This window comes from Pleurodeles waltl, chromosome 9 (genome assembly GCF_031143425.1).
Source record: "Pleurodeles waltl isolate 20211129_DDA chromosome 9, aPleWal1.hap1.20221129, whole genome shotgun sequence".
Classification (NCBI taxonomy): domain Eukaryota; kingdom Metazoa; phylum Chordata; class Amphibia; order Caudata; family Salamandridae; genus Pleurodeles; species Pleurodeles waltl.
Window position 1 is genome coordinate 38,942,293 of NC_090448.1, and position 13,128 is coordinate 38,955,420.

The following is a 13,128-nucleotide window of genomic DNA, read 5'->3' on the forward strand; positions in this document are numbered from 1 at the left end:
ACAGTCTACCAGTCCCCATAGGAGAAGAGCTACAACTATGGATTCCAAATGGTGCCCTAAACTTTTGTCCCTCACTTGTTTTCCCCACACCCCACAGCAGAGGCAACAGCTTGAGAATGATTAAAAGAGCATACAATATGGAATAGCCATGAATATGGGACTTATATAGTGCAAACATAGCTACAAAGCGAAGGAGCACTGTAGAAGTAGCAGTAAGATCACAAATGGGTGGGAGGTGAAGCTGAGGAAAGTGGAATGAAGGGGTCATGTAAGAGGTCGATGGAATGGGCAGTCTACTACTTTAACTCCTGTCCTAGAATATTTTTGAGACTTAACACAAGGTTTATGCACATTTGGTGGATAGCAGAGGGCTCTTATTATCTTTGTTTCTCCCCCCATCTCTCCTTTTCTGTTCCTTTTTTTACTTCTGTCCAATGTCCAGTGTCCAAACTACATGGAGTCCTTCCTCATCGAAGTCTGAGATGTCCTCTTTCTGTTCTGACCCTTTTCACCTTTCTTCTTCTTTTAGCTGTTTAATCCTCTCCTATCAGGGCACCTAGCCAGAGCGCCCAGGTGTGGGTGGAAGATTGAGGGCTTTACCCTGTGGACTCAATCACATGAGAACCCCTTAAAGTACCTATTAGGTGGTTTAACAGTGTCTCCAGTTTGTTCTACCTCTTTTGCTCCTAGGTAGACTCCATGTAATACTCCCTAGTGGTTTAACAACATTTCCAACATGATGCTCCTATGTCGCTCCTAGGTAGACGCCATAAAGTACTCCCTGGGGGTTTAACAATGCTTCCAATACGATGCTCCTTTGTCGCTCTTAGGTAGGCTCCATATAATACTCCCTTGGGGTTTAACTATGCTTCCAATATGATGCTCCTAGGTAGGCTCCATATGATACTTTCTGGGGGTTTAACAATGCTTCCAATATGATGCTCCTAGGTAGGCTCCATATAATAGTCCCTGAGGGTTTAACAATGCTTCCAATATGATGCTCCTAGGTAGGCTCCATATAATACTCCCTGGAGGTTTAACAATGCTTCCAATATGATGCTCCTAGGTAGGCTCCATATAATACTCCCTGGTGGTTTAACAACATTTCCAACATAATGCTCCTCTATCGCTCCTAGGTAGACTCCATGCAGTACTCCCTGGGGGTTTAACAATGCTTCCAATACGATGCTCCTCTGTCGCTCTTAGGTAGGCTCCATATAATACTCCCTCGGGGTTTAACATAATTTCCAACATGATGCCCCTCTGTTGCTCGTTGGTAGACTCCATGAAATACTCCTTGGTGGTTTAACCATGCCTCCAAAGGGTCTCCCCTCTGTCATTCCTAACTAGATTCCATATAATACTCCTCAGTGGTTTAATCATGCCTCCAATGGGGCGATTCTCCCTCTCTCCTGGTTAGAATTTGTAAATGCTCTTTGGCGGCTTAACAGTGCCTCCAATGAGTTTTTCCTTTGTAGCTACTGGGTAAAATCTGTTACTTGGTTGTTTATCTATGCTTCCAGTGAGGAGTTCTACTGACCTCCCTTATCACTCCTAGGTACACTGTATTATACTACCTGATGGGTTAACAGTGCCTTCTCCGGTTTGTTTCTCTGTTGCTCCTCTGTCTCTCCTGCATGCACTCCCTGGTGGATTGACAGTGCTTCCAATGGGTTGCTCTACTGATGCTCCCTTGTTACTCCTGAGTAAACTCATTACAGTAACCCCGATGGTCTTAACCGTGACTCCAGTGGGTTCCTTTTCTATTGCTCCTCTCTCACTTCTGGGTAAACTCTGAGTACAACTTCTTGGTTGTGTAGCATTGCCTCCAGTGTGTTGTTCTCTCTCGCTCCTGGATGGACTCACTGACAATGTGACTGTGCCTTCATTGGATTGACTCTTAGGATAATATAGGATAGGCTGCTTATGAAACCACTTCTTCATTTAACAGGGCCTCCAGTGGGCTGCTTCACTTTAGCTCCTGGTAGATTCCATATAATACTCCATGGTGTCTTAACAGTAGCTTCTGGGTAGAATCTCTATAATGTCCCTTGGTGATTTAAGTGTGCTTCCAGTGGGTTGCTTCCCTTTATCTCCTGGTAGATTCCATATAATACTCCATGGTGTCTTAACAGTAGCTTCTGGGTAGAATCTGTATAATGTTCCATGGTGGTTTAAGTGTGCTTCCAGTGGGTTGGCTCCTGTAAATATCAAAAACAAAGGGGACTGGGAAACTCAAGGTCCAGCACACATGCTTCTTGATATAAAATAATGAAAAAAGGTCATGCAGTTCCTAACAAGAACAGGGTGCAGACACAACTTGTCACCCCTGATATATAGCAGGTCGGAATGAAATAATTTAATTTAGGAGCAAGAGCCCTCGCCCACTCAGTTGGGTGCCATGCTTCATCACTGGGTTCCTCGTTAAGCTGGCACTGTAATGCCTAACAGGCACCCACAAGGGGTCTCTTTGCTGGAGATCCTTTATGAAAAGTGCCTTATCAGAAGTCAAGTTACACTATCCAATGTGTAAATTGGAGAGAACAGGAGTTAAAAATGGCTAAGGGACACCTAAACCTGTGTTTATTCTAAAGATGGCCCTTGTCATGATTAAACACAGGTAAACAGTGAAGGGAAATAATGTTACTTTGTGTTTGTGTGAAATCAGGGTTGGCATGTTTCTTGCCTAAGTGTCATAAGGAGCAGTGGCAATTCATCAAGACCAAGTTACAAAAATCCTGATACTAAGGTAAATGGGGCAACATAAATGTGCAAAAAAGTGCCCAAACCAAAAATCCACCAACTAGGTGTTGGCTATTAGGCATTGGTGGACGGGGCTACTGAGGAGCCGCGATAATGAAGCATGCCACCCGATTGGGTAGGTGAGGGCTCTTGCTCCTAAATTAAGTTATTTCTTTCTGACCTACTATGTATATCAGGGTTTACGCATTGTCTCCACTCTGTTCTTGTTAGGAACTGCATCCCCTTTACTCATCATCTTGGTGCCTGTAACGCCACAAGGTGAGCACCATATAGCACAATTGATCCCACTGATGCACATCGGCTGTGTTTTTTACGCATGGTCCTGCCCACTTCAAGTGATGGTACATACCTGCATGCGCGGCTCTATTATCACTCTGCAGAACCTATGCTTATACTCAGCGCACTGTGCACCCACCACCTCAACAAAGATCAAACACCTCATCAACCTGCCCCTCATAAGTCAAACCACACACCTTTTCAACCATGCACTCCCAGTGGTGCCCAGGAACCGGATGCAAATCAGAGAGCTTTACAACCTCACTAGTTCTGAAATAAGGGGACCACCCAGTAGAAGTACTTAGACATTGCAAGCAGCATTGAAATTACTATATAAATATGAGTACCGTCCAATTTATTTATGTCATAAATCACAGCTATAACAACCGATGCCTTTATATTGCCTTTTTATGTATTTTTGCTATAAGATCACTGAGAAAAATGAAGATGTCTAAAAACTAATTGTGTGTTAGAGTGGATATTGAGCTACTGATGTCAGAGTCAGTAAATGTCACTTAAGACATAGAAGGGCCTGTGAATAAGTCCAAGTATTGCATTCAGGCCTCAAGACCGTACGAGAAGTCCTCAAGTATCACATTTGTTCTAATAAGTTTCAGATACTATAAAACTCAGGTAGGTGTCGTGGGTTAAGAAGTCACAAACCGTGTATTCTGGATCCAACAAGAGAGATGCGCTCCTGCAGCTCTCCCCGACTCCACCACTGACCCCTTCCAGTAGGAATGTTTGGGGTACAGTAGAAAACAGACACTGGTCCCCGCCGCTCTGCTTGTAACTCTGCTAGGCACTGATGTCTGCACGTTGAAGTGGGTATTTGAAAACAATAGGGGATATTTTAGTAACCTGTCATGAACTTTCTGTAACTCTCTTCAGCAGTGGAAAATATACATCTTAAAAGTATCTTTGTGTAACTAGACCTGCGTGTTCTGGTATGAAGCTGTTATTCCTGAAACTGAAACATAACTCGGGATCAGTGCCTTTCTATATGTGTTCATCAGCTCTTCTTTGTTGGTAAGGTAACTCCCTGCTACACATACTCATATAGATTTATCCTATGTACCATGTAGTCATACTGCGACAAGACAGTACAAGTTACCTTCCTTCGCAGGATCAAACCCCAAGCTTAAAGGCAGCCAGTTCCTAAAACCTTTAATAATGCTTAACATCAAATGTTCACAGTAGTTCAGAGTCTGTTTCTTAACACAGTTTGCGTTTCAGAATACCTCTCTTTTATCACAAAAGTGTTTTCCAGAAAACTCTAAAAAAATCTGTTCTTTGCAAAATAAACTCTTTATCTAAGTAGCAACATAAGGAAACGTATATCCGACGATCCAAGATGACTGCTGCCATCTTTAGGTTCAAGGACTGCTGGGAAATGTAGTTCTTTGTCATTGAGTAGTACATTCTTTCCATACATGAAGCTTTACAGCAGACATCACTAACACTCTGGAAACTACTATCCTCTCCTTTTCTGAAACGAATGTGGCACTAGTGGCTTTGGAATGTTGCGCCTCCACGCCCGCTGAGCCATATGCGGGTAAGCCGTGTCTCCTGATTTTTGCACGCATTATTAGGACTGGTAATGAGTGTCATAGCCCTGCTGAGTGCACCCATCGCTAGGCCTATTAATGTGTGGCTGATAGCAATCACATAAAGTATGCATCAATGGGCCCAAGTAGGGGGCCATTGTTTGCTCCATAGAGTGCATGCCTGAATAGGCATAGTAAGGGCATCCTTGCCCCCGCTCAGTGCATGCATCAGTGGGCCTAGTAAAAGGCTTTAGTGACCCTGCACAGTGCATGCATTCATTTGCCTTGTCCAGTACAGTGCATGCGTAATAGGCCTAGTGATAGGCATCAGTGGTCCCACAGAGTGCATGTATCAGTGGGCTTAGTTACAGGCATCAGTTGACCCGCAAAGTGCATACATCAAAGGCCTACTAATAATAAACATCATTTGCCCCACACAATATCAACAAGCCTATTAACAGGTGTCTGCAGCTTTAAAAAGGCCCTGGGCTTATGGGGGTAAGGGACTTCACACAGTGTATGCGTAAGGGAAGATAATGGGCCCACATATTGCATTCATCCGTGAGTTCACTAAGTGATGCTAGTGGTCCCACACTCTGCATGCATGAATGGGCCTATTATGGGATCTCCATCGCCTCACATTCTATATCCATCAGTGATACTAGTCATAGGCATCATTTGACCCAGACAGTACTTGCATCAGTAAGCCTATGAACAGCCATTAATGGCTCAGCTCAGTATGTGCATCAGTGGGCTTAGTAATGTCTGCCCGAGCTCCCTAGAGTGCGGGCATCAATGCGCCTAGTAGGCTGTGTCCTTAGTGCCCCAAAATGCATGTGACAATGTATTTCTTTAATTCTAGAAAAACACTGTTAGCTGAAAGTCATTGTGACTCTAGGACTCCTGAAATAGATTCTATGGCAAGCAAAATTTATCAACAACTGTTTTCTGACTCTTCCTGAGCTGACCTCTGCTCATCCAATCTTCATTAGGTACTGATCTTCTGTCCCTGTGGATCATCCTGGTATATATGAAGTCACAATATTACTGAGAAACAATGGGTCTGGTCACTAGAAAGTCTGATCTTCCAGGCATACAATTATAACCACGTTGGTTCTTTAATGGAGAGCCACTGTGGGGCCTTCATCGGTCCAGTTTTGCTACAAGGGTTTGTGGGCATTATAGTTTGTGCATCCTCTGGGCACAGAGTCTCAGGCAGACATAGCTTCAGTAGTCATTGTGGTACAGCACACAAGCTCCACCACCCTGGGGTGAGGATTAGATGGTAGGAAAGGCAGAATCTTCTGGAGGAGTTTGAGTTGGAAGAAACATTGATACAGCATTTTTCTCCTGGGACAGAAAGGTGAGATCTTCATCTCTTGGGCTCTTAGGAGTCTGAACTGATGTGATCAAGGGCCCAGAAGAGGTTAGTCAACAGATTTCCAAACAACAGGAAGTGTTGTCTGTTTAGATCCTCATTCAGTTTTAAAAAGTTGCTTGTCATCTACCCTTGGATTGCTTTACAACCGTCTTCTAAATTGCTTCTAAAGTTGGTCAACGTCTGAAAAATTCTAAATGTCACCTGCATGTTATAGACACAGGAGAGTGTCTTTAAACGAAAGGACTGCATCAATGCCAATAGGTCTACAAACAAATAAGTTAAAGGTCAAACCCTACTGGTGCCTCATACTTTAGGGTGGGGGCTGATAATCTAAGTGGGGGTAATGGCATGGTCTTGATTCCATAAGAGAGGAAGAACTGAAACCATTGGGTGGCAGAACCTGTCAACCAAACGTCCACCAGCCAGCCAATTAGTGTTTTCTGGTTTACTTGTAATAAACACACTCTCACACAAAAACTGTTGTCTTGTTCATTCTTTCTCGTTCACCAGCTCCATCAAATATGGATTGGAAAAGTAAAACACACTCACAACTGTCTCTGTATAGTCACCTTAAAGATTCTCCTCTTACATCCCACCTCTTCTCTCGTGCAACATCCCGTTTCTATAAAGCTGTAAAGATTTGTTGTATATTAGCACAGATGCATTAACTCAAATCAGAGAATATTTATTGCCAATGAAACTGCACATCACCATCCCAGTGCATGAAGGATCCTTCCCCCTCCTTAAGTACAGTTGGTCAAAGATAAGACAAATTCCTTCTCTCAATACTTCCAGATAAAGGATTCTATCCCAACCCAACTCCTCATTCTATACAATAAATAACAAAGTGAAAGAATGTCCCTGCCTTGATGCATCTGTCCTGGGAAACACGTCATGGAATTAAACACAGCTAAGCATATACTTAAGAGGTATTTGGAATATGAAGGATTAAACCACACTTCCTCCATGCATTCCTGATGGTTAAAGATGGGTGTCTCTGGCTTTGCAAATCATAAAGATTACATTAGGAAAGTACATCTGGAGCAAATCAGAAACTGGCGCCTCTGTTGTTCAATCCTCTATTTTCCTTTTTTTCCAGGCAGTATTATCCGCGATTGTCATTGCCAATCTTCAGGGAATGTACAAACAGTTTGCAGATATCCAACTCTACTGGAGAACCAACCAAATCGACCTGGTGAGGATGCAATGAGGTCAGCTGTTAGACCTACTTTCTATCTCAGTGGTTCCCAGCCTGTGGTGTAGGGACCCCTGGAGGGCCTGTGAAGCCTCCTCAGGGGGTCTGCTGCTGCTTAGAAATTTGAATAATATTAACATATTAGATCTCCAGCTTTTAGTAATGACTCACTGGGGGGTCCACGGATTTCAATAATGATTCAGTGGGGGTTCCTGGGTTCTAGTAATGATGAAGTGGGGGTCTGCAGAAGTCAAGAGGTTGGGAGCCACTGCTCTATCTGATTTGTATATTTAAAGTCTACAATAACCAAACATGTTTTTGTCCTAAATATTCTTTTCCTTAAACATCATTCCATAGTCTATTGAAAAAGTTAAGGTGGGATACACATTGACTACTTCGTAAAATATGCTTCCTGATAAAGTAAAGTTCTTGAGAAAACTGCAGAGCCTTTTATGAAGCATTTACTTTTGATTGGTCAGCACAGCTATGCGTGTTGTATGTAGTCCTCTGTGTGCATTCTTTCATGAATGTGCCAGGTTATGTCCAAATATGTTTCCCTTCTGTGGTTGTTTGTCACATTCAGAATAGCCCATGGTGTCCTCTGAACCCATGAGCAATATAGACATTTCACAGTCTTTAACCATACTAAATTGTCACTCACAACTACTAAGTTCGCTACATTTGGTTTCTGCAGAATGAAATGACTCAAACATATTACTTTCCTCTGACACAATTTCTTCTTTGCTTTGATGAATGAACAGTATCATTATTCAAGGTCAGTGGGTGTGTAAGTAATGTTTGGTAATGTTAGTAAACCTTTTTCAATGCAATCTTGGGAATGTATTTTCTATAGCTCCGGTGCAATAGACTAAGTCATATGACTGCACATGACAATAGACCATTTGTAAGAAAAATGACATGTGATTTAATCTAGTTTAAAACTTGACTGGCTCACATAGTATATCACTTAGTAGTTTTCTACATTGCAGAGCTTATTTGTTAAGCATTCCGTCCATCATCTGTTCTTTATGCTTTGTCACCCTAAGTGGGAGGGGTATGCCCAGACCTGGGGTCCCTTGCTCACTGTGCCACTGGATTCAAGGTAGCTTGGCTGATGAGGGATGATACCCCGAAAACAATCCCAGAATGCTCGTTTCCAGCCCAGGGAGGACCTGGCTTGGCTGTTCGGGCTGGACTGTTCCCGCGGGGAGCAGTATCAAGATTGATTTGCATATGGCTGGATCCAAACTGGGGTGGCGTAGTTGACTGGGGGGTGAATGTTTGATTTGATCAGCATTACGTCCATCATCTGGTTTTTTTTTTTTTGCTTTAACAGATCCACTAAGCACAATGTCAGAAGAGTATATAACGACATATCAGTGCCCAATTTATTTACAGTCCCCATCAGCCCTCATGCTCATAGATTTTGGGGAGCCTTTTGATAGCATATCTTGTGATAATTTACTTACCTTTTTGCCACGTTTGGGCTTTGGGACACATTTTATTGCCTACACTAAATAACTACAGAATGCACTTATGGCATCAGTTAAGAACAAGGATGCCCTCTCAACTCCTTTTGCACTGGGCAGAGCCACGCACCAAGGATGTGCCCAATCTCCTCAATCATTTGCCTTAGCGATTGAACCTCTAGAATACCACACATGACTGAGCAACCAGATATCCTGATTCAGTCTGTCTGACGGAATAGAAGATGGGGTGTCCTTATATGCAGACGACTTCCTCCTTTACATTACCAACCCTCAGGTACTGGCCCGTCTGTTATACAGTCACTTAGGGGGTTTGTAGAACTGTCATGCCTTACAGTAAATTTGGGCATGACCAGGATACACACCCTTCATAGGAGCAATAATGGAGATGCTTGATATGATCGAGAATGGATGTATATTACTTTTAACAGATTTAAATATCTGGCATGTACGTGACTAGAGATAAGAATCTGGCATATAGCAAGAATGTGCAACTGCTCCTTGGCCATATGTGAAAAGTAACAATTCATTGGATGACTCTTCCATTACGTATACTGGGTAGAATAGACCTGGTATTCCTTTCCAAAATCATATATAAATATCCTGAATAATTTCCCCTGTTGGGTGCCTTGTCCACCCGTTGCCACCATAAACCATCAACTAAGGACTTTCATTTGGCAGGGCAAACAACCCAAAGAGGCCTTCCCTAAATGTTGCAAATTGTTGACGATGGGGCCCTTGCTATGATTAATTCCTGGTGGCACAGTTACCTACCAGCAACGCCTGAATATTTGGATTAGTGGACGATCTTGTAAACCGGGTGGAATTACCAGCAATGAAGAATAAACCGCCACTACAATATTCATATGGGAGTGGCCAATCAAGGCACCCACAGCTACCCGCACTGTTATCCACACATGGAACACAACCCTTACGTTAAGTACCAAGAATGACAACATAACGGCTAAATATCCCTTATGGGAAAGAAATTATTTGCCACAAGTTAACGGTTTACAGGGTTTTAAAGAATGCGATTACCTGGGCATATTACATCTAGGACATATCATATCCGCCAATATTAAAAAATCCTATTTTGGCCTTTAGGTACTTACAACTGAGACATGCACTCCAACCATACCTGACATTATCCCTGAATATACCATATTTCAACCCACTGGAGGCTAAATTAACCATGTCTAGGTGGCTGCAAGCACCAAATATCTACACTGTATTGCTCCATAATAATCAACACACCGGACACATTCCATAAGCTTAAAACAGTGTGGGAGGTAAATACAGGATGGATATGACTGGAGATTTGTGCTCATGCTCCCAAATGAGGCCACCATCTCCACCAGATCTCGTATAATTCCAATTCAGATACCTGAAAGAAGTATATTTTATCCCACAACGAGTGCGGTGCATACATAGGAGCTGTGACCCCAGATACCTCAGGTGGCACATTGAGGTTGGCGACTTTATACACACCACCTGGTCTTGTAGAGGCATTCAATCCTTTTGGCACGCAGTGCAACATGATCTACAAATCATCTTTTATCTTCCACTTAACATAACTCGAAAAATTGCCCTGCTTAATGTAGAGTTCAGTGCTGGAGCTGTTTAGAACTGTATGGGGCTCATTAGTGTGCATTCTGAAACAATAATGATGGCTAAGGAACGATAGTTCTGTGCTCTTTTGTAAGACTGTTTTTTAAGATAAATTCTAAATAAAAAGATTGATTAAACAACAGAGGCAAACAGATTTTCTCCTGTATGATCATTTCTCTGGGTCTGCGAATGCCATCTGTCGTGTAGGCCTCTAGTTCTATGCCCATTGGGGCACGGTGGCTCACGCTCTACCTGCTGTTCTGGATGACTTTCCCTTGCTCAAGCTGCTCTGGATGGTTGTGATGCAGCAAAATTAGTCACACAACCTGGTTTGGACCTGACCGACTGCTTAGAACGAGCAATGGGCACCAGTATGGCACTTTCGTGCCATGCCTAGATGAGGTCTACGGGCTTTTCCAGGGTGTCCGAGCATCCCTGATGGACATGCTGTTTGTGGCTTTTGCCTCTTGGCCAAAAAGCAGATTCAGCCGTGAAACGATTTGAGGAGAGTAAGGCCACAGAACGATCTTTCTGCCCCCACCAGACAAATACACCAACAATTGACTTGCAACACCAGCGCCTTGAGACCCTCATGGGTGATTTGCTGCGCATTATAAATCCTGATTGACTGACAAGTTCACCCTCTCCGTGGCTATGGTTGTGGTTTTCAGTTTGGCCAATTCCAGACCCTCCACCAGCTTAAAGCACGCATTCACCCAGGACAGCGGGGACAATGTGCAACTCAGTCCTCCACCCCTCCCTCACCAGTAGCCGCAAAACCCCTTTAGTGGCTACTTGCAGAACACAGCCACCCTGTCGGAGGCAGGTCTGTGCATTGAAATCTGATGACATTTCATATAATACTCTCTTCAGCAACTTACCATAGCACACCACAGTAACACAGCACAACATTTAAAGAACATTCTCAACCACAGCCCTCTAGCACAGAACCATTACAAAATAGACTGTCTTCACCAAAATGCGACACTTTAATGCGCCATCACTGTTAAACGTGAACACCGCTTTTCAAGGCTGTCTTCTCGCGTCTCTTACAGCTGGTCTGGGTGGTGACGTTTGTGGCGACCATCTTGCTGAACATGGACCTGGGCCTGGTTGTCTCCGTGGTGTTTGCTCTGCTCACTGTGATCTTCAAAACTCAGTTGTAAGTAAAATCACCCGGAATGCCAGCAAGCTGAAGTGAATGTGCATGAATTTTGAAAAACCGCTGTAGTGAGCTTTTAGGAATCAAGCTGTAGGTCACGACTACCAGTGAACCCTCAAAACCTGCAGAGGGCAAACTTTGAAATTAGGTTTAGTGTGCAGGGATGTGTACATTCTTCATCATAAATCTTAGTAGAGTTACTCCATTTGTTCTCTAAAAGGTCCTCTATGGTGGTTGGTGGATGGTAGTATCATCAGAGCGTGTTGGAATACATCCTTGGAAAAGTACACAGGTAGTTTTCTTAACTTTTTACATAGTTACTAAGTAGATAATTGTGCAGCATGTCTGTGTTTGCTGCACCATTTGGCCTCTCTGTGTAGTGTTCAGCTGTGTCTTTGTGCTGTAAAATTAGTTATTTTTTTATTTTTTTTTAAATGCTGTCCTTGATCTATGACAAAACACAGAGGAAGGGGAGTGCACTCTACCTTTAGTGTATATAAATAGTTCCACAAATAGATTGTAAGTTCAAGACAGGACTGTAAAGGTACCATTGGTCCAGTAGCCCGTCAGTCGGTTTTGCTGATCAAACGGGGGGTTCAACATGAGAAAAAAGCTGATCAACACGTTCATGCAGGTGACATGAAAAATAACCCTGAGTAAGTTACAAGCATTGGTAAAGCCAATAGGTCAGGCTATTATGTGTAGCTGCAAAATCAGAATATGTGCATGGCTGTAGTTGTATGTGTTAGTCCATTAGAGCCAGAGCTATGTTGCATTGGACTGTGCTTGTTGAGTGTGAGGGAGGAAGGAATTTGATGAAGATGGGGGCATGGTAGACTCATCCAAACCCATCCATTTCCCTTGTCCTTGCGCTGATTTTCTTTTTTCTTTTTTAAATATCTGTTTTATTGTTTTTGGCACAAATATTCAACAATAAACACAAGCATCAAAACTGAAGGATAAGAACCGTTACATAATATCATAATAACATAATAACAAACCAAATGAAATAAAATAAAATAAAAGAAATCTGGATCTGACTGTTAGGATTTCCATCCTACAATAATCCACTACACAAATGACTGCAGGTACATTTACAATCTTTTCCTTTGGGGTGGGGTCAAATGCCCCTTCTCCAATATCCATATATTAATGAACTGTAGTACACTAACATATATCATGCAACCCAAGCATATGTTTTCATGTCATGTGCGAGTTTGATCTTATTATCTGTCACTCCCTTTGTTGTGATTGTGCATCCCTGTGGTGATATATGGTGACAAATACCTCTTGCGCAACACTGCCGCTCAGTCCGTGAGTATATCAACCTGAAGATCAACCTTCCGTTATGTATGTTCCGGAATAGTTATGTGTTACTGTCTCAATGCTCACTAGAGGCTGTAGGCAGGCCGCCCCCTCTTCATGCCCAGCACCCCAGTACGCTGTTCAGAGAGAAAAAAGAAAATTACAGAAAGTGGAGGCAAATAGCTCAGTAGTCATGTCCCCCCTACCGCATGTGTATTACCACACTCAAATTTACAGCGGGTGCTCGTCATTCTTAACCTCTAGTCTAGTGACAAATGCTATCCAAGCGTCATACCCCGCGCGAGTCTGACCCTTATCTCGTAATGTGCGTAACACTCGAGTCTCCGTCCGTGCCCAACGCAGCGTCACAGCCCACCACGTCTTAATCTCTGGTGCCCTGGGGG

The 13,128-nt window shown here is 43.1% G+C and overlaps 1 protein-coding gene across 6 annotated transcripts in view; it reads left to right on the forward strand.

The window, feature by feature from the left end:
* Positions 1-13,128, forward strand: part of LOC138258904 (solute carrier family 26 member 6-like) — a 201,260-nt gene that overhangs the window by 116,382 nt on the left and 71,750 nt on the right. For all 6 annotated transcript variants that reach the window (XM_069206223.1, XM_069206226.1, XM_069206220.1 and 3 more), the window contains exons 12-13: positions 7,067-7,162; positions 11,313-11,419. In XM_069206223.1, the coding sequence (XP_069062324.1) occupies positions 7,067-7,162; positions 11,313-11,419 (203 nt within the window). The remainder of the gene's footprint in view (positions 1-7,066; positions 7,163-11,312; positions 11,420-13,128) is intronic.